The 22,296-nt window shown below is 37.6% G+C and overlaps 4 protein-coding genes across 6 annotated transcripts; 3 read left to right on the top strand and 1 right to left on the bottom strand.

Moving 5' to 3' along the window:
* Nucleotides 1–60: 60 nt before the first annotated feature.
* On the bottom strand, nt 61–4,131 carry LOC118277575 (uncharacterized). Its single transcript, XM_035596442.2, has 7 exons — nt 3,399–4,131; nt 3,132–3,282; nt 2,753–3,041; nt 2,580–2,674; nt 2,198–2,261; nt 1,720–1,866; nt 61–1,391 (listed from the first exon to the last, which is right to left on the bottom strand). The coding sequence occupies exons 1-7, from the start codon at nt 3,994–3,996 to the stop codon at nt 90–92; spliced, it is 2,646 nt and encodes an 881-aa protein (XP_035452335.2). The 5' UTR covers nt 3,997–4,131; the 3' UTR covers nt 61–89.
* A 4-nt stretch (nt 4,132–4,135) lies between these two features.
* On the top strand, nt 4,136–9,321 carry LOC118277576 (serine protease Hayan-like). 2 transcript variants are annotated; one of them, XM_035596443.2, is made up of 7 exons: nt 4,136–4,937; nt 5,345–5,531; nt 6,088–6,376; nt 6,911–6,999; nt 7,604–7,667; nt 7,983–8,129; nt 8,769–9,321. In XM_035596443.2, the coding sequence occupies exons 1-7, from the start codon at nt 4,280–4,282 to the stop codon at nt 9,090–9,092; spliced, it is 1,758 nt and encodes a 585-aa protein (XP_035452336.2). In that variant the 5' UTR covers nt 4,136–4,279; the 3' UTR covers nt 9,093–9,321. The 2 variants fall into 2 exon arrangements, with proteins under 2 accessions (XP_035452336.2, XP_035452337.2); XM_035596444.2 differs by lacking the exon at nt 8,769–9,321 and adding an exon at nt 8,486–8,741 and having other exon boundaries at nt 4,146–4,937.
* Nucleotides 9,322–10,187: 866 nt separating this feature from the next.
* On the top strand, nt 10,188–15,050 carry LOC118277660 (uncharacterized). Of its 2 annotated transcripts, none has more exons than XM_035596557.2 (7): nt 10,188–10,926; nt 11,127–11,304; nt 11,718–12,006; nt 12,316–12,401; nt 12,488–12,551; nt 13,030–13,170; nt 13,405–15,050. In XM_035596557.2, exons 1-7 carry the CDS (start codon nt 10,344–10,346, stop codon nt 14,950–14,952), a joined length of 2,889 nt encoding a protein of 962 aa, XP_035452450.2. In that variant the 5' UTR covers nt 10,188–10,343; the 3' UTR covers nt 14,953–15,050. The 2 variants fall into 2 exon arrangements, with proteins under 2 accessions (XP_035452450.2, XP_035452449.2); XM_035596556.2 differs by having other exon boundaries at nt 12,313–12,401; nt 13,405–15,049.
* Nucleotides 15,051–17,743: 2,693 nt separating this feature from the next.
* On the top strand, nt 17,744–22,145 carry LOC118277585 (MATH and LRR domain-containing protein PFE0570w-like). Its single transcript, XM_050696146.1, has 6 exons — nt 17,744–17,961; nt 18,308–18,596; nt 18,863–18,960; nt 19,246–19,309; nt 19,889–20,035; nt 20,154–22,145. Exons 1-6 carry the CDS (start codon nt 17,753–17,755, stop codon nt 22,128–22,130), a joined length of 2,784 nt encoding a protein of 927 aa, XP_050552103.1. The 5' UTR covers nt 17,744–17,752; the 3' UTR covers nt 22,131–22,145.
* Nucleotides 22,146–22,296: the final 151 nt, after the last annotated feature.

The following is a 22,296-nucleotide window of genomic DNA, read 5'->3' as shown; positions in this document are numbered from 1 at the left end:
ACACTCCTCAAGTCTCATTTCTTAAACAATAAAATTAAATAACCATCTTTTGCTTCGCCATTTAATTAAAGAAATCAACAAGAGTATCCCTACCAGACGCCAGAATTATTATCATCAGCAGTAGCGTTGCCTTTGGCCGAATCATCGACAACTTCTGTCAGTAGTCTTAGTAGATCACTTTGGGAGAATATATCCAGTATGCTGCCGGGACTGGACTCATTTTGTCTGAAAGTAAAATCTTTAAACGAAGTACTTTGGATGCCCAGTCCTGGCGTTGGTGGTTGTTGTTGCTGGTAGACTTTCTGTTTATGTTTCTTTGCCTTATTTGGTTTTTGCTGATTAGCTTTCTGTTGCTTTTGCTGATTAGCTTTCTGTTGCTTTTGCTTTTGGTGATGTTGTTTTTGCGGCTGTTGTTGTTGTTGCTGATAATGTTTTTCTTTATTTTCGTGATCTTGTTTGTGCTCATGCCGTTTTTGTGGATGCTCGCTTTGTTTTAGTGATTGTTGGTGTTGTTGTTTCTTATTATGCTGCGTCTTTTTCTGCGTTAAGTCGAGCAAATGCAAAAATAAATCTTCTGGTGCAGCGTTATCGTCTTCGCCGTCTAAATCTTCGGTATCGTCATCGTCATCATCATCAGAGCTATCATTTGTATCATCCGCAGGGGCCATCTCGATTCCTTTATCCGTCTGGACGTGTGGTGTGGTTTCTGTTTTATTTTTCATAGCAACATCTGCCGAGGAGTCACCCAAATCGGATTTCAACAGTTCTTGTATATCAATGTTCTCAATGAGTTTGGCAATTTTTTCTTCCACTTTCTCCGCGCTGTCCGGTACATCTGCGTAGTCAATGAACAATTTCGGTGTCGTTTCTAAATCATCACTGTCGCCACTGTCACTACTGTCCTCAAGCTTCGGCAGCTCCTCAAAGTTCTCGATCGCAGTAACCATTCGAACGGAGCCCACTTTATAGTCCTCAGAGGCTTCAGTAGGAGCTTTGAAGTGTTCAGTAACACTTGTCTTCGGTGTGGTTTGCACAGTAGTTGTTCCTGTATTGATTCTGATCATATCTAAGACCTTTTGGGCTTCCATGTTTAATTTTTCTTCATCGTCTGTATCCGTCTCATATTCAAATTGATCTAGATATTCCTTGACTTCCTCGCTACCAAACATAGTGGTGATGAATTCTTTAAACATGTTATTATCATTTAAAGCTCTAAGGGCGTCTATACTCTTTATGGGTATAGGTGTAACTTGATAAGTTTCACTTTGCGACATGTCCGTGGTGGTGAGTGGTTCGACTGCGTATCCGGACGGTGTAGTCAGGTAATGCTCCACTTTGAACGAGAGTCTTGTCGATTTCATTGTGGTTCTCGCCTTGCCGGTTCGTGTTTCCTGAAACAAACGGTATATTTAATATTGTCGTCTAATTTCATGATCTGATCCGTGAGGTTACGGTAGGCCCAATTACCCCCCTTCTCAATCCCCGATGCCGCAACCACCCTTAAATTCCTAACCCTCTAAAGGCTGCCAACACATTTGTAACGCCTCTGGTGTTTCAAGTGTCAATGGGTGGTGGTGATTGCTTACCATCAGGTCATGCCACAGCTTGTTTACCGGCTTATTCCATAAAAAAAAATCGGACTTTAGAGGTTTATCGCCTCTTATACAAATTATAAGTCAATGTAGATACCTAACATTAGGTAAAGATATAAAGGCGCACCATTTCCATGATTTCTTCAATCCACTTTTTGTAGTAGCCGAGCTTAGTGAAGACGGTGGGGGAGTCCGGGGCGCCACAGTTCGGAGACCCGAAGCTGACCACTCCCACAAGAACCCCATGGGCTACTCCAGGACCACCAACATCTCGCTAAGCAGAAACAAAAATTGAGGAGGTAGTAAGTTCTTTCGTTAAAGGTATTCTAGTTACCGCCGTACTCAGAGTCATTTAATGGTTTCTTAACCCTGTCCTTAGCAATTGTTTTCTTTACTAAAGAATAGTTTAAGTAATAAGTAAATGTCTCTGAGTGCGGCAGTTAATCTGATACTGACGCTAGGTGCGTTTGTATCAGGTAGACCACAATCTGAAGTAAAGTAAGTATGGAGAATATTTAGAAATACTTCATACTTGCCAGCATTGCCAAAAATGTCATCAAAGTATTTTACAAACTAACTATATCGGTTTAAGTGTGTTCACTTACGTTACAGGCTCCACCTCCCTTTGAGAAGAATCCAGCGCAAAAATTCTTGTACGTCACGAAGTCCCTACAAGAAAGAATGTAATAAAGTACCTAACTAATGAGTGAAATCGAATCGTACTATCGCTAAGACAAACTAGTGACTAGGATTACAGAGGGCGCTGTCACGCCGCAATATGCGTGTGCTCGTAGAGTTGCGTCGGCGCAAAAAAAAATTAGGGCCGCATTAAGGTGCTTGCTTAGGGCTCTCTCTTGGCTTATCCCGCCTCTGAGTAGGATCCTATAGATCTTAAACTTACAGTCCATTTTATGCTGACCTTTATAAAGACGGAATATAGAGGACAATTTGATACTAAGTGATAAAAGTAGCCAAAGTAGAACCCACTTGGAATATACATCTTGACATTCCTTTAGCGGGTAGAAATCAAGAACCGCATAAGACAGACGGTTGGACCAAACGCTGCCAATGACATTGGTAGTCTGAAAAATAAAAAATAATTGAACAAGTATTCTATAAAATTCAACATGGGTTTTGCTGGCAGTTTGTATTAAACTTACACTTTTAGCACCCCAGCCGATGATAGTGATACCATCAGTATTATGTGGTAGAGGTGACGCTTCTCTATCAAAGTTAATCTTTTTGACCTTCTTTACGCGTTTTCCAAAACGCAGGACACGACGTAAGCGCATTATCGCAAGGTTGTTCCTCAAGTTCTTAGGATCATAATCAGGGTGGAAGTAAACCTCCTGGATAGAGATGTTCTCGTCTCCACCCTCATACAATTCGCAGCCAACTTGCACAGAGAGGAACGCTGGATTTTCTCTGAAGAAGCGGTTGTTCCAAGCCCTGTTTTAAACCAAATTATTATGTCATATTTTCCGTACTTTGTTAACTAATAAAATTAATAAGATACTAATATTGAAAAAGATAGCATACAATTGTAGGCATGACGCTGAAGTGATGACCAGATCGGATTTGATGATGGAGCCCCCGCACTGAAACTTGTTGAAGAATTGCACGCTCGCTACAAATGGAAACCGTGTGATCTTCTCTCGATGACCCTGGAAGATACGGCGACCACTGGGCTCTGTAATGTAAAAAAAAAATTAAAAGATATAATGACTAAGTATAAAGTACCTAGTTATATATTTATTTGAAATTTGAATCCATTAACACTCAAGCAATTTTTTAATCTTTACTTACGCCAATAATCTAAATCACTCAAAACATTATTATCCGTATCATCTCTTTCTTGAGTTGTATTCTTAGAAGCATCCTCTTTCAAATGTTGCAAAATGTGTGCATTTATACCAAAATTAGGATCATTGTTAGCGAATCCATATTTATCTTTCAAATATTCAAGTTTCTTTATAAACGTTTCTATGTGTGTTGTAACATAAACATCATCTTTAGCTTCGTTGCTTTTATTATCTTCATTTAATACTTCATTTACTTGTGCAATAAAATGTCGCGTTTTGTTATCGACGTTATCAACTTTTACAAGAGCTGCTATTTCCTTCAGATTGGTTTGATCTTGTAATGTGATGGTGACAAAGAAGTTGTGAATTGTTGAGTACTCTTTGATCCTCGTTTTATGCTTGACATCTTCGAGTTTGAGGGCTGAGAATATTCCGTTGGTGACTTTTCGTATTGATGACTCGACTGCCACTATCTCAACGGCTTCCTCGCCCGGGAGCTCCACAAGGCTCCGAACTTGCGCGAGGATACTCAAAATAATGAAATACAAGATATTATTCTTGATGGAAGACATATGAAGAAAGATGCCTCTTGTATAAAACATATGAAATTCAAAATATTTATAATTATAATGGAATATTTTGAAGTCGTATCAAAATATATTTCTTATTAAAGTTGTTGCCCAATATATTGAATATTTTTTATGAGTATTGTTTTATTGTGAAATCCAACAAAAGTAAATTGCCGGCAGAAGTTACGAAATTTTCAATTTACAAGTTTTTTATCGACCACCATAACAGTTATTTATTTTAATTCAATCTTTTCCTTGTACACACCTAAGTCAATCCGTATTTGTAATTATTTAAGTTATTTTAAATTTGTATAAAATGAAATTGACGGCTATTATCATGTTCCTTATTCCTGTGGTGGTAGCTAGACATAATCATAGGACACTTCTTGAGACCATATTGAAATCTAAGGGGAACGTGTATTCTAAAGTAGACGATGATGTACAAAGTGTAATGAACAATTTGTTCGACTCGTTGAACTTGGCGCCGGACTTCCCATCGCGATCGAGGATCAAGTTGTTGTTAACAATGCATTATGATCTGAAAAGTATTGCGGAGAAAAATTTCGAGGCCCACGATAGAATGCTAGATGCTGCCGAAGTTAGTATAGACAATAACACCGCGACTGGTATAGCATTAATCACCATTATTGGTGATATATTGGATAACAAGCCTTTCAATCTGTCCAGCACTTTGTATGGGAAGTATGTGCCTCGCAAACGTACTAAACACAAGAAGGAGTCGCATGTGCCTCGCGCTGTGACCACTACAAGTACCACTACAGAGACAATTTTGGAAACCACTACATCACAACCTGTATTCGCTGACAGCAAAGAATTCGTGGAATTCATTCATGATTTTATAAAGAAAATAGATCAACTCAGTGAAAATGATTTCTCTAAGCCAGTTGCTGGTGAACCGGTTGCCATGCCAGTATCACCAGAAGAAGATGATGACGACAACCTTGAGTACTGGGGTGAGTAGAGCATGTTTTTAATGATGTATATTTTATATGGAAATAGAATAACATTTGACTGCCTCGTTAGTAGAGTGGTCGTAAGTGCGACTACCAGGCAAGGGGTCTTGGGTTCTTTTCCCAGGTCGGGCAAAGTATGCTGTGCCTTTTTTCGGTTTTTCAAAAATTTCTCAGTAATAGCACGGAGTCTGGAATTGTGCCCGGTATATGGCAATAAGCTCACCCCCTATTACATGGGACTTATAACATAAATGGTGAAAAGTGGGTGTTCATACTGTATAGCGGCATAACGTGCCGTAGTATGCACCTCTGCCTACCCCTGGATAGAAGGCGTGACGATATATAATATAATGTATTACATTACACGAATGTTTATTTCAAGTATAAATCTTGGGGACCATTTTCAGAACCACCACCAGTCCTGGAATTAGATTTCGTCAACGACACAAACAGCAGGAGGATATTTAAAGGCAAACGGAGTAGAGTGAAGAGTTACCCGTTCATGGTGAGCATCCACCTCATGGGGACCTTCACGTGTGCCGGCTCCATCCTCACCAGGGACCTGGTCATCTCCGCAGCATCCTGTTTACAATTGTAAGTGATTACGACTCCACTCCTTTCGTCTACAAGACTGTCTTTGTGTAACATAATTAATGTTTCGAAAAAATTAAGAAAGTTTGACGTGAAGACAGGACCAGTGAAATAATGACTGTGTATGACATTATTTCACTTTTTTGGTTTCACATTATGTCATATGACATAATTTCACTGGTTCTGTAGAACTGCTGTTAAAATTACATTCTGCTGCAATAGAACTGGTACGGTTTAATGTGGGAGAGCCATGCTTGCACCACGGCCTCACAGATAACCTACGTGTAACAACGCTTATGTTGTGTTTCGTTGTGTCAGTGTGGTTACCGGAGACCCCATTAGCCCCCTTCCTAATCTTCCAAATCCCCTATTCCCCTAAAACCCTTTAATTCCTAGCTAGAAGGCCGGCAACGCACTTGTAACGCCACTGGTGTTTCGGGTGCCCATGGACGGCGGCGATTGCTTACCTTCAGATAATGCGTAAGCTCGATTACCGGCTTATACAAAAAAAAGTATTAGATAAAGAAGATCGGATACTAAATAACCTTTTCCCTTCCAGGCTTCACAATAACAGATTTTATAGAGAAAATCCGAGCGCTCTAACTGTTCGTGTCGGCAGTGATTTCTTCGCCAGGGGAGGGGAGATCATACCCGTTGTGGAGACCTATTTCCACCCTGGCTACGACCCTAAAACGTTAGCCAACAACCTGGTAATGCTGCGGTTGTACAAACATATAAGATTCCTGAGAAAGGAGAGGAAAGTGAAGAGGATACGGTTCGACAGGACGCCGGCAAATTTAGCGACCAACACTGAGAATATTATAGTCATTGGATGGGGTGCTAGGAAGGTGAGCTTCTTATTCAATGGTTTTGTTTAGCTTGCCCCTTGTTTCTTTGGGGCAAATTTAGTTATTGGAATTTTACCCGCTTCCTGAGGCCTTAGTCTGACAGGGACGGAGCTATGTAGGTTGTATAGCTCCATCCCTCTCGCACTGCTCAGTGATCGACCATTGTGACACAATTGTAATAGCAGACTAAGGCCCCTGATAACAGGTCGATCTAATATTTGGTACAATTATCTCATTTTTCCACAACACAACAACAAAGAGTGCAAGGTTGGCACGGTGGTTGAGTAACCGACTGCCGCGAAACGTGAAGCGGGTTTGATTCTCAAAAGGAGCAACTCTTTGTGTGCTTTGCTTTTTTAATAAATGCTTTGACTTTGAAGCAAATCCTAGTGCAGGGCAACTAGATTATGGATATTAAAATAATGGCTTGATTGATAGAACTTTTTAGACTTAAAAAAGATTTTTGTATTAGTATGTTTATAGATAGTCTGAACTCTAACGAACTACATATACCACTTTACCTAATAATTACAGAAAAGCAACGTGATAGATCAGTTTGAAAGGATGCTGGTGGCGAAGCTGGACATCTACCAAGTGAACGAATGCGCTGAGATCTATTCCCCGTAAGATATTTATTCGAACATGATTCCTTTCATCACCACACTTAACCAGGGGCCTTAGTCTGCTATTACAATTGTGTCAGAATGGTCGATCACTGAACAGTGCAAGAGGGACAGAGCTATACAACCTACATAGCTCCGTCCCTCTCGCACTGCTTCCAAGGCCCCAGTTTCACTGAACATGACTGACCGACAGTAGGGTAGATGACAAATTTTTATTTTAATGCCCGTCTTGTAGATTTTTTTAAAACATTAGACACGTATTTTTTATTTTCTGGCGGCGGCGGTATATATTGATTTGAAATATCGCGTACGGTGTAACGTCACTTCTAGGTACGTTTTATACGTAGAAATGACGTATTTGCTCCTATTCCTATACTTTGATTCGTTTTATCTATTATGTTTTTTTATAGGACAAAATAAAAAATACGTGTCTAATATTTTTTCATTACTTAACTGACGGACTAATTAGATTTTTAATCTTTATACCCCGTCATTATCCCTATTGTATTTTGACCTACGTCTAGGATCAGCTTAATTGAAATAAATGCTTTCAAGAATAAATCTACACATTTCTGAAGACAAACAATTTTCCTATACATTTCAGTACATTTGTGACGGACAAGAACTTTTGCGCTGGATTCATATCGAATGGCGGCGGTGCTTGCAATGTTTGTATACATTTTGTTTATATTTCACTAAGTACGACAAAGATCTTTTCAACAGAGCAATTGCACTGAGGGAGATTACAACTTTACTCGTAATACGTACACTGCCAAAAAAAGTTTCAAGAGAGGCTTGTGGCTCGCAGTTACGTCATTAAAAGTTTAGAGGAAGCCTTAAGGCCATGCCTTGGAGGCTGAAGACAGTTTTAGGACATTCCCCGGTTATTTACATTTGGCAGGAGACTTCCTAAGAAGACATATCGATTGCTTCTTTTAAAAAATTGCAGTTTACGTAATATTCTACCTCTATTCGTGTTCCAGAAAGACGTCGGTGGTCCAGGAGTTGTTGGTGGCACGCTGATTGGAGTTATAAGCTTCGGCGCTCCCGTGTGCGGAGCCATAGACTCCCCTACCGTCTTCACAAAACTTGGCTATTACGGCAAATGGATCGACAGCGTTATTAGAACGGTGATTTTCCAATTTTCAATCTTCTTACATAGGTTCTTTAAGTGCCATTATGTTTATGGCAGAAAAGAAATATTTGAACTTGGCACACACACATACACAGCTTGGTTGGTGGCTGGGCCATTGGTTACTTCCTCCTATTTACCAGCGATAAGCTTGAAGTACTCGTTCATTTGCACAAACGAGTAATTGAGCACATTAGCAATAGTATTATCTTCGTGTCCCCTCTACTGAGACTGTCGCTCAATTGAAACAATTAAGGAATCTCAATCTTGATGTGAACCCTCTTTATGTGCAACTACTACGATTTTATTGTATTGGAAAGCAATAGGGCTTGAACTATATTCGCTCTTTTACAGTACGGCCTTGTGGTAGGAGCGCGAACGACACCCAAGCCTCAGACTCATCAACAATACTCTTACACCTCCTCTACGACCGTGCGGATAAACCCATTCTTCTCCATTCATAGTACATTAGGCCCAGTATTGCCAGTTGCTGTCAGAAATAGAGAACCGAGTGGTCCAGAGACCGTGGGTGAAGTGGTTGATACGAGGGTGTACGACAACAATTCAATTTTTGAGTAAATATAATAAAAGTATCTAACTCAAATATAAATTTGTTTCATTTCCCTATCTTTTACAGAGATCTGGTATAAAACCAATAGGAGTACGAACTACACCACAGCCTCCCCCTCGTATATGGACGATGTTCACCCAAACAACCGAACCAATCTTAGTTCCAATACAACCAACACCCGCAACGAAAAATAAAGTATTTGCTCTGAAACAGGCTCGTATCGAACCAATGCTGACTGACATAGATTCCTTGCCAGACATTATGTATGGAGATTTGCCTGAAGAAGACGTTTTTGAGATGTTCACCACCTCCACAAAGACGATGAAGCCTTTGCAACATCCGCTGGCGAACAAAAGTATTTTCCTCTACCAGGGATGCATATTCCGATAGAGACATCGTCGTACGTCACGATTGTGTTGTCGAGTTCCCACACATTGGCGCCACACATGACGGAACTTTCTAAACCACCTGAAGAAGTTACGGAACAGACTCCAGTTACCATCTCAGAATACTTCTCTGACTTTTTCTTTAACTCTTATGAGCGGACTACACAACCGAGCTCTTACGAGAGACCATCTCCTAAGCCTCTACGTAATCAAATGCGTCACAAAGACAATGAACAGTCTTCTGAAACACAATCAGAATCAAATAACACTAGTGATAATTATTTAGAGGAACGTGATTTATCGAAATACTTTTAAAATTTTTAATGCGTTTTATTTGGATTATTCTAATCTTGAAAAAACTGTGACTCCTAATTATATGGTTGCAAATCATACATGATATAATTTGTCAGCCATTGCCAGTTATTTCAATTCAATTCCAACATTATTCTGATCATCTATTATTATTGTACTTTACTGATAATGTGGTAGTGTATTCAGTGAAAAATATTCTACTTCCATCGATTTATTTTCAAAATCAAACTAATTGTTAAGAAATAAATAAATGTCGTGGCAAGACGTCCGCTTCTCAGCAAGTACCAATGTGACTTTTTCCAAGTTATATGTACTTTCTAAGATTATTTAAATACCACTGACAAATGGGCTTATAATTTCTAATTATACGTTTGAAATCGCCAACCCGCATTGAGCAACATATAATTAAGTCTAGTCATATTTATAAATATTACTATTGATCTTGAAAGTATTTTGATAAATCATCATCATCAGCCTGTCCTCGTCCACTGCTGGACATAGGCCTCTCCAATGGCACGCCACTGAGCTCGATCTTCAGCTCTACGCATCCAACCACTACCAGTGTGCGGATATCGTCACTCCACCTAGCTGGAGGGCGCCCTACACTACGCTTGCCTAGATAATTTGATAAAGAGAATACAAATAAAAATATCCAAGGTACATACTACATACGTCAATAATAAAAGAAAAATCAATAAAATGATTTATTTATGATTCAAAAGTTAATAACAATGTTATGAAAGCTGCATATTTATCGATATTTTATGTAGTTGGTAGTTATTTTACTACAGTTTTTATTCGTCTTAGGTACTTTTGGTGAAAGTACAGTAACAAATTTTTAATTTCGGAAATTGAATTTCATAACTACGTCTGTTGGTGATCTGCCATTGCAATTTTATACTTTTATATAAATAAATAAATATTTCATTAAAAAAAAAACAAAATGATGCTTGGCATAGCTATTCTATTTCTAATAACAACGGCGATCGCTAAACATCGTCATAAAACTAAAGACGATTTAGATTCCGAAGAAACCTTTTTCGACAACGTATATGTAACGATACACTCGATTATGGACAACTTATTCGAATCCATCGGCATTACGACAAATTTTTCCAAAGCATTCAATACACAATTACTGCTGACAATGCATTATGATTTGAGTAACATAGCAGACAATAACCTTGACGTCTTCAGTGAAATAAAGAATCTTACAAAAGTAGATATCAGAAACAAGACTATAAAAGTAGTACAATTAGACCCTGCAGTCGAAGAAGTACTAAATGAAAACAATTATGATGCATACGGTGCATTCAAAGAAACTAGTAAACATAAGAAAAAAACTAAAGATGAAGAAGAACCTACGAATCTCACCGATGTTCTAGACCTTGCCGATAGTACTGAATTCACAGAGTTTCTCGGCAGTTTTGTGACAAAGATCAAGAATATTACTCAGCATAAGATTAAAAAGTCCTTGAAACATGCTAGGATTGCCGTCACATCGAAGAAAAATTTGAAGGTTTGGGGTAGGTCACCGTTTTTCAATTTCAGTTTGAAAGGTTCAGGTTTATCAGAGCGCACTGTTGCCCGTTCTCTGGCAAATATGGCGTATATCTTTGTTTTTTCATCCTTCGACGTCTCACCAATACTTTAATTATTATCTAATATCGCAAACATACCTAGAACAGACAGTTAACGATTTTATATTTTCTTTCTATTTTCGTAGGAGGACCAACAATTACTGAATTAGATATGTTGAACACCAGGAGGTTATTCGGAGGCATCAAGACGCAAGTGAACAAGTTTCCTTTCATGGTGAGCATCCACATCATGGGAGAGTTTGCCTGCGCCGGCTCCATCATCCACAGGGACTTGGTCATCACTGCAGCTTCCTGCTTACAGATGTAAGTCGTCATCACTAACTAAAGCATAGATACATATCAAGTTTAGAATTTTACACTAACATTTTTTTATGGAACACGAATTCGTAAACGAGCATACGTCACCTGATGGTACGCAATCACCGCCGCCCATGGACACTTGTAACACTAGAGGCGTTACAAGTGCGTTGCCCGCCTTCTGGGGGTTAGGAATTTAAGGGTTTTTGGGGAATCGGGGATTGGGAAGATTGGGAAGGGGGAATTGGGCCTCAGGTAACCTCACTCACACAACGAAACACAACGCAAGCGTTGTTTCACGTCGGTTTTCGGTGATGCCGTGGTATCACTCCGGTCGAGCCGGCCCATTCGTGCCGAAGCATGGCTCTCCCACACTTAAAACATAACTAAACTACCACAAAATTCTTCTTTGTTCTCAGAGTCTACCAGAACCAGTATATAAAAAATAACCTCAAGGCCATCTACGTGAGACTAGGCAGCGATTACACGACACGTGATGGTGAAACTATACCAGCACAGAACCTCTACGTGCACCCAGCATACGACTCCAAAACCCTGGCTAATAACGTGGCAATAATCAGCTTGGAGAAGCGACACCGGTTCTCAAGGCAGCAGAAGAAAATCAGGCGTATCATGCTTGATAAAACTCCAGAAAATATGGCGAACTTCACTCAGAGAATTTTAACTCTCGGATGGGGTCCTGCTGAGGTCTAATTTCCATAAAATAAAAAGTTTATTGTAGTGATCCCGGGTCGGGCAAAGTATTACTCGGCTTTTCGAAAATTTTTCCGTAGTAGCATGGAGTCTGAAATTGTATCCAGTATATGGCAATAGGCTCACCCCCTATTTCATGGGACTTATAACACGAAATGATGAAAAGTAGGTATACATTGTATAGCGGCATTACGTGTCACAATGAGCACTTCTGTCAACCCTTCGGGGATAAAACTCGTGACGTTGCTGTTTATTGTAGTGATGGTCGAATAGCAAAAGTAATATGAGTATATTTTTCAGAAGGGTGAAGACGTACAGAAGAATCCTAATCTTACTATGGATTTATTGAACTTAATACCTGTTGAAGACTGCGCACGTAAATATCCAATGTAAGCCAATATCAACCGAAGTAATTACAATTCATTGTTTTCTTTTTTTATATCAGTTACGTCATAAAGCAATTTGTCTATTTCAGAGATTTAATATCCAGAAATAGCTTCTGTGTTGGTGTGAGGAATTCAAGCCGTGGAGCATGTCACGTTAGTAGCATTCGTTATATTATCACTATTGATAGGAAACAACATTATCAAAGCGATTTATTATTTACATTTATTGTTTTTCAACTTTAACATCCACAAAAACAGTTCCCGACCGTTCCCATTCCATGACTTCAGAGTTTATCTAAGTACCGTATTAAATGTGACAATCTTTTCGAATGCTTATACGATCATTAATTATCACTAATGTACTACACTAGTTAGGATATCAGATTCATCATCATCGTTCATTACATTAATTTCATCATTCAATGAGATTGTTTCATATCTTTCGCCATTTTGAAAAAATATTATGGAGTTGCTACTCCATTATATTTTTTATACTACTGTAGTGCTCTACAGTACCATCGTTGGACATATCATATGTATCATCATCCTCAACAACCTATAAGTGCACACTGTTGGACAAAGACCTCTTGTCAAACAGGGCCTGTCTAATAGATTCTAATTTTTCATGCAGGGAGACGTTGGAGGACCAGGGATAGTCGGTGCAGTATTAATGGGGATAGTTAGCTTCGGGAATACAGACTGTGGGGCACCTAATTCTCTAACAGTTTTCACCAAACTCGGCTACTATACGAATTGGATTGAAAATATTCTGGTAAGGGGATGAAACTATACCTAACAAAGGTAAAGATTGGCTGGCTTTTTGTTAATGCACAATTCTATGTTTTAAATATGTTAATTAATTAATTACAATGACTATTTGACCGACCCATATATATTTTTTTCCACTCTGCAACGATCACTGTAACATTTTTTACAAGAAGTATATTATAAAATTATTGAACGACCTGTTACTGAAGTTATCTATACATATATCTGTATTTTTCAGAGTATGCATAAGAAGACTAGTAGAACCTATGAACATTATAACGATACGCGAAGAAAATCAAATAATTTAGGAATCATCCACTTGAATATGACGACATGGCAAAAGAAAGCGATACGGAAACATGCCGAGGACTACCCTGAAGAAGTCAAAGCGCTGAGGGAAATATTGGTAGACTTAGTGAAGGGCGACAATAATGCTGTAGATGAGGTAATCTACGGTGACGTTTACGATGACGTCACCAAAGATATCAAAACAGTTACAGCACCTGAAAAAATCAAGGCAATTACTAAAAAACATAAAATCCACAAACATGCAAAAAAGCACCGCACAAAAGTAAGAACTACTGCTACAGTTAAAACTACTACTACAGATGAAACTACTACTTCAGATGAAACTACTACTACAGATGAAACTACTACTACAGATGAAACTACTACTACAGAGAGAACTACTACTCCAGTTACAACGACAACTGCAGCTACAACTCCTACTCCATTAACAACGACTACTCCAGTTTCATCAATAATATCACAAAGCATTAACTCCTTCTTTAAAAATTTAATTCCTGCCGACGCTATTAAAATGATAATGGAAAGGCCGAACATTTCAGACCACGTGTCGATTAATGAAGCTAATGACAATGATGACAATGACAATGACAATGACACAGACAATTACGAACAATCTGCTATGGTTGGTAACGATGATTATGGGTTAAGTATTGAAATGCCTAGTACTCGAAAGATCCGACCGACCGATCGAAAGAACCGACCAAAAACACACAAAACTGTTGAAACTAAAAAAAGAAATAAAAAGAAAGCAACAAGCAAGTTTCCCAAGAAATCCATTATTAGGAACCGAGAAATAACAAAAGCAACTGATATACCTGAATCAGAATCTGAACAGGAAGAAGAGGAAGGGGATACGGGGGAAATATTAAATGTTAACTTCGGCAATGCTGGTTTACTTCAACTAGATTTGGATAAAATAGCTTCTGATTTAAAAGAAGCAGATCAAACAGAAACAGAATCAGATCAGATTAATCAAATTGAATCTGATGTAGAATCTGACAAAATAGATATAGAATCTGACAAAATAGATATAGAAACTGATAAAAAACAATCAGGTAGTAGCACGGAAGCAGAATCAAATGTAATTGAGTCAAACAATGAATACTCGGATGAAACGGAGAACAGTTTAGATATTGCTGAGACGACAACATGTACACATTTTCAAGGCACTCATATAGATTATGACATAGGTCAAGGTGCAAACCAAAATGATGATGAAAATAAGAGGATTATCATGAGAAATCGGGATCCGAGTGAAAAGACGACAGGATCTAAGCTGGACAGCGGTAACTCATTGGCAACGAGACCTTTCTTCATGGAAATGGATACAGACAGTTCTTCAGAAGTTAAAGAAAGTAAAGATAAAAGTCCAACACAAAGTACGACAGAGAACAGTAAAATAGGTCTCGGTATCAGTGAAAAACCGACAGGAGATGAAAAGAAAAGCTTTCTAAGTAATTTTATCTTATCGTTATAATGTTCAATGGCGGTGTAAATTACTTTCTTTGGTCATGAGTTAATTACTTCTACATATAACACTCTATTCGTAACTTATTTCGTTGTGTATGGTAGTCGATGTTTTTTTTAAAATAAATGTTTTTATACCATCTACAAGTGTGTATTTTCTACCTACCTGCTGAACTCTTACCATAGCGAGATTGTAAAGTGACTTGGCATGTAGCTGAGCTGCTACTTTAAGTCCGGATCTTTATTTCAAGATGAGGTGCTAACCATTCATCATTGTATAATGAAAATACTCGATGAAGCTAAATAAACAAAAGACAACGTCTTGCCCATAGTACGGCCACTGGACCTTTTAAGTGCCTAGTGCTGTAGCTTTAGTGTGTTAGTTAAGTACTAAACTCTAGATACCTAATTAGGTTTAATGTCTAATCTCCAGAAAGGCGATCTATTAATCTATTGAGATACCATCATAGATTTTCTAAAAATAGAAGAAACAAAAGCCAAATTGTTTATTTGCGTACCACAACACAAATATTTTAACTGGAGACATTATCACTCTAGAGAGAGTAATATATTATTGAATGATGAATACACAGATGATGTGACCTGCGTACAACCTTTATTTAAGATCCTATATTGCTGAAAAAGCGAATACAAGAACTACACTCGAATTATAAAACCACCAAAGGATAAGTAATTTATGAGTACTTAGTTACAGTAAGCCTTTAATTACGGATACACAAAAAGCGATCATAGCAAATAAGCAATTAGATTCAATATTGTACACAGACATTTCTTTTATGTAGGTAGTAAGTAGGTACCAACTCTTTCACAATGAAATTTATGAAGCTCATCAATTTCCTCTAGTTTCGTAACATTATTTAATTTGATTATGAAACAATTTCGGAAAGCGTATTTCACATCGCCATTTCCATAAAATTTTCATATACAATTTATTGTTATCGAATCTTTATCACGTTTAACCTCCTATAAATGTTCATGTTACTTCAAAACTGAATTATTCTTCACAATATTTTAGTTCATCATCATGATGTATTGTTAACAAGAATTTAGTTCTCGACCATTCTGGCCAAAGACATCATTCCACCAAGATGTTCAACAATTGGTTGACAACAGAACGAGTGTCGATGGAAGATCACTTGGAGATGTAGCACACCTGATGATTGACTCAAGAAGTATCCTATGATGATGTTTAGCTACCACTACACGAATAAGGAACATAATAATCACCGTCAATTTCATAATATAAGATTTAAATGACTTAAACAACTACTAGTATGGATTGACTTAGGTTTATACAATAAAAAGTTTTAATTAAGCATTGTTTTGTTTCCTTTTCTATTTATTTTCCTTCTCTCTTCATTGTTCATTTAATTATAAGATACTTGGACGATTTTATGATGCCATTTTAATTATTAATTCAACATTATTGAACTCTAGAACAATATGTTTAAAAAAATCCTGTGGCGAGGATTATAAAAAAGATATTTAAGTTTTGAAAACACGGGGTTGTGTTTCGCCCGATGGAATAATTACTAGCTGAGACTGTCTAGTATAAGACAGGTTATTTTACTTCTATAGAGTTTAGGACAACCAAAATAATACCCTCAATAATAAGAGGTTACATAAAGGTCTATAAAAGTGTGAAAATATCCTGTCGCCATGCGATGATTTCGCAACACCACAAACAAATCAATTTCAATCCAATCAAATTCAGGTGATGTCGACATATTTTACGACGTACAATACAATTTATATATTTCACAAGAAATAAAATAAAATAGAAACCATAAAAAAAATACTTCAGTACATTGAGAAACTACTTTAATAACACAAACATTTGATACATCGGTTGTTTTTATACAATTTTTATTTTTACTTAGACTTTATTTCATGTCGCAGAAAACATCTTCCTTCATATGTTTTCCGCGACGAGCTTTGTCTTGTGCGTCACATTATTGAGCCGTGGTGTTCAAATCCAATGTGCTGCTGAGACCCCCACCGCAGACCTCGACGACTTCGCAGCTACCGAGTGGGCAATACGAAACACTCTGAACAACTTATTCTCCACTCTAAAGAACAAAGATATGCACCAAAAGCTGAAGTTGAAACAGTATACAACAATTCACAACTTCTTTGCTTCAATAACTCTAAAAGAGCACGACAATCTGAAGGCAATAGCGAGACTGACCAAAGCTGATAACTTCGATAACGGTACTCGAGTTTTTATTGCACAATTAAATGAAGTACTACAAGAAGACAATAAAAGTGATGAAGAAACAGACGCTGTATATGTTACTTCACTCATAGAAGAGTTTCTTACAAAACTAGACCACTTGAAGGAAGCTCATGGACTTAAAAACAACACAAAATTCTTCGACATCAACAAAGCTATTATTAAATATTTTGAAAAGAATGAAAATTGTAGTGAAGTGGACAATACGACTTACTCCCGAAAAGGAAACCAAACTCGCGACAATACGACAAACATAGAACTTTGGGGCAAGTATTTCTATACAATACTTTTTCATAGAACAGAGATACCTGATGCTTCCTCAGTTATCATCGTAAAGTACATTATCATACATCAACGGCCTACAAGTAGCCACTGCTGACCAAAGGAGCACACGGAGAAGGTTTGAGCATTAATCACCACGCTTGATACATTATTTATTGATCATTGCGGGTTGGTGATTTCAGACTTATAATTAGCTAAGGATACCGTCAAATATTGTGAGGAAACCTAGACTTATAATAAGCCTAAGTTTCCTCACCACCACGTCGACATCGTAATGCAATTAAGTATTAATAAACATTTTTATATTTCAGATCCGCAGCAGGTGAACGAGTTGCAAAGTGGACGTCGCATCTACGGGGGACAAGAAGCAAAGATCGAACGGTTTCCATTCATGGCTAGTGTGCAGTTCTTCAAGAAGTTCCAGTGCGCCGGCTCCATCATCACGGCTGATGTGGTCATCACTTCGGCTTCATGTCTTCAGTTGTAAGAACTGCTTGTTTTCATTACGTTTGTTGATGTTTGTATCATAATACTGAACGAATTTGTCATACTAAATTCAGATTCAGCCATTTATTCATCTGATAAAATCTTTTTTAAACAATTTGAACGTATTATTCCACTTTCATGGTAATAACTTTATGGACTACTAGCTTCCAGTGCTAGCTGCCAGTGGTTTTGCGTTTTAGTGGGAAAAAAGTATCTTATCACCCAAGTCAGCTATTTGTATACCAAATTTCATCAAAATCCATTTAATAGTTTCATCGTGAATGACAGACAAATATCCAAATAATCAAACTTTCACATTTATAGTGTGATTTATTTCTATCAGAGCTTGGAACAACCGTTTCTACAACGAGAATCCAGCCTTCCTGTCGTTGCAAGTGGGGAGCACTTACTATGAACACGGAGGGGAGAACATCCCCGTGCTGGAGATACATTTCCATCCGAACTACGAACCTAAGACTTTGGGTAATAATTTGGCGCTATTGAGGATGGTGAGAGCTCTGTCGTTCGGGAGGAAGCAGAAGAAGATTAAGAGGATAGACATAGATCGGAATCCGTGGCCGCTGCCCTCAAATACTGAGGGCATCACTATAGTTGGCTGGGGAGCAAGAAGTGTAAGACATTTTGATTTGATCATGTTATTTACATGTCTGTCAGAAGATTTGAGCTTAATTTCTTTGTACACACACAGTGTAGTAGGATTAAATCAAGCATATTATATAAACGAATAAACGAGTCGCTAATTTCCTTAGAAGACCAAAAGAGAGACATAGATTCCTTAATTGTTTGATCTTAACTTAAAAACTGGCTTCGATTGAAATTGTTTGTGATATGTGCTGTAGTGTCAGGTACGATTTACTGACTAATGGTATTTATTCAGCTCAACACCCACATTATTGAACAAGCTCGGAAGAATAGGCTGACTTATGCTGTTTTGGACTTTTATCCACATGAAGAGTGTCAAGAAATATATTCCAGGTATGATGCAGTACAACAAACTACAATGACCCTAATCCCTGATTCCCCAACAACCCTTAAATTTCTAACTCCCAAAAGATCGGCAACGCACTTATAACGCCTCTGGTGTTTGGGGTGTCAGTTGACGGCGGCGATTGCTTACCATCAAGTGAACCGTGTGCTCGTTTACCGGCTTATAGCATAAAAAAATATGGAGGTTTATCTAATACCAGAAATTATTTTGTATGAAGCCTCTTCTCCCAAAGCCCATCGCTATAGCCTTTTAAAATGTACTTCCATCAACAGCGAGTTCGTGACGCGCCATAACTTCTGCGCTGGATTCTTCTCCAAGGGCGGCGGCGCGTGTAATGTATGTTGGTCTTTGATAATGTAATATTTTGTATCATCGTCATCACCATCATCATCATCAGCCAATCACGTCACAGAACTCAATTGTTGGCTCTTACCAGTACATTATATACCACTACATTACATACAGTATATAGAATCACAAAATAATGTGATCTTCTTACTAAATGGTTAAACCTTATTAAATTAATATAATATGAATCCAATGGAGATGAGCCCACTTACTCATCGAGCGCATTTCTAAACATCCTTTACTTTACTGAGAATTTTCAAAGTAGCTAAATGACTTGTCAATCATAAGCTCGCCTCTGAGCATAACCTTTTCATATCCTACCATATACTATACTTTTTTTTTTTTTACTACCATATACTATACTACCAGCCATTTTCAGATATCATCATTTCTAATTGTACACTTAGTACGATTTTACTTTACGTTTAAAGTAATCGAAAGAAGAGCGCGGTCAGCACTCTGATTGGTTGGTTTATGCGAGCCGGTCAATCAGAGCCCCGCTCTCGTTTTGATTACGGACTGGTACTGGAATCATAAAACGATTAATGATAACTTGTATATCACCAGCGTGACGCAGGAGGTCCGGGCGTTGTTGACGGCGTTCTCGTAGGAGTCGTCAGCTTCGGTTCTCCAAGTTGCGGAGCTCCTGACGCTCCCACTGTATTCACCAAACTGGGCTACTACACTGACTGGATCGAGCAAATCATGGAACAGGTGCTTGTCTTTATTTATATGTTTACTAATCATGCTATTACATGTCCCTGTGTAGTGCATAGAAACAAAAACGGTAAGTGTATCAATTTAGAAAAAAAACCGTAATTTCTTGTTACAGGAGGTACCATCTGGGAAAGCTTTGACGACACGCAAACCAGCTAAGAGAACAACATTTAATATAGCTGCCACTTACATACATACGTCTGCAAATCTTAATATACAGCCAATAACTGAAGATTTTGACACTACAGCAGAATCGACCACAGAAAATGTAAAAAAGGCAATTCGAACAGGAAAACAAGATTTTACAGATTTCCTCGAAACATTATTTGATAGCGAAGAAGTCACTGAATCTTCAGGCAATGATGAAGAAACAGATAGTGAGGAAGAGATAGGGTCAGAAATACATGTTAAAAAGAAAAACAAAAAGAAGAAAATGATAAGGAAAAAGAAATTAAAACGTAAACATAAACAGAAAATTGGAAAGGGTCCAAATATAAAAGATCTCGACCAAAACAAGTTGAGTACTACCAAGACTAGGATAGTGAAAAGGCCATTAAACCTGAGACCTGCCACAGAGCGTACTACTCCTGCAGTAAACAATAATCAAAAAACAAGAGTCACTAGGAAGTTAGTTAAGGAATACGATATTTTTGCCTCTGAGGAAATGATCACACCACCTTACGCGAAAGCTGAATCTAAACAACTATCCGATGTGAGTTACGGTTATAGCGATGAAGACAAAGAAAATATTGATGATTATAGTGATGAATATAATGATGAAGATGAATTAGGAAGTTCTGAAGACCAACAAAAAGTAGACGAGGTTATCGAGGGTCTGGTAGATAACATAAACTTAAACGAAATCCTGGGATCCGATGAAAATTTATTTGATGATGATAGTGAACATGAAATCGCAAAATTGATCAACAAAAACGATAAACATAAAAAGGTCAAGTTGGTTGACACGAACCCTTATTTGGCAGGCTTGACGAAAAAAAGACTACAAAATAAAGATCTAGATGAGACGGACGACTTTGGTAAAAGTCATGAAGATGATAGAGAAGGCGACAGTGAAAACGACAGCAATACAGAGCAACGCATTTCTTTGGAGCGTAAACATTCAAATAGTAATAAGAAAAAGAAAATTCCAGATGATGATGATGGTGATGATGATAATAAAAAAGTAAAGAAAAATAATAAACACGTCAAAGGAAAAGGAAAGAAAAATAATAAACACGTCAAAAGAAAAGGAAAGAAAAAGAAGCAGAAAATTACTACACGAGAAAAAGAGGTACACCGCACTACCCAGAGAAAGATGACAATGATGATAGATGATACCACTGAAAAATACGAGAAGGATGAAGGTAAAAAAGCTGTCGCCGAATATTTGGAAAATCTAAGAGCCAGAGTAGTTAAAAATAAGGAAGATAAAGTTAAAAGAATAGATATTCATAAGAAAAGGAGACAAAAAAATCAGGATAAAAATAAAGATGACGAAACCATTGATGCTAAGGAAAAGAAGAAACAAACTTCAAATGGAGACAACGAGGATGAACATGCCTTTGGTGACGAATTAAAAAAGCAAATCTATTTCAAAGCTATTGAAGATATTCTTAAGAAAAAGAAGAATGTTATTGCAGAAGATGCTGTAGTTCAAGAATCAACTAAACATAAGAAAAAGCAGTTAATCAGTGCGAATCCGAAAACGGACGTTGAAAAGTTAATGATGGATAAAATCTATGAGGTAATGAAAATGAAAACAGCAGCAACATATGATAGTGACAATTTGGCTGATGAAGAAGACATTAAAAAGTTAGTTCAACAAAGTAAAGATGATGCAGACAATAGCAATGACCCCGTGGACGTAATCACTAGAAATATTAAAAAAGACGGCAAAAAAGTTAAATTGAATACAGAAAATAATAGAGATGATGAAAGTGATGAAAAATTAAGAATGCTAGCGAAACTAATGAAAAGTATGAAGCTGAAGAAAAATGCCAATAAAGGGAATCGCAATAGTACTGAGAATCTGTTTAAGCTTATAGTTGGATCTGGTGACATTTACAAGTTGCTTTTGGAGAACGCAGGTTAAAATAAATGTATGAGTGTTAGGTTAATATGCAATTAAATACACCTGTGAAGATATTATATATCAGTGAATATTTCAAAATTGTATCTCAATAAACAGTCGTACCACTGCAAAGTCTTGTACTGATTTGATTTCTTTAAAGACTCAATCTCTAGGTACAAACACAATT

The sequence above is a fragment of the Spodoptera frugiperda genome, chromosome 10 (genome assembly GCF_023101765.2).
Source record: "Spodoptera frugiperda isolate SF20-4 chromosome 10, AGI-APGP_CSIRO_Sfru_2.0, whole genome shotgun sequence".
Lineage (NCBI taxonomy): Eukaryota > Metazoa > Arthropoda > Insecta > Lepidoptera > Noctuidae > Spodoptera > Spodoptera frugiperda.
Note: the sequence above shows the minus strand (reverse complement) of the source record. Positions and strands in the feature narration are given on the sequence as shown.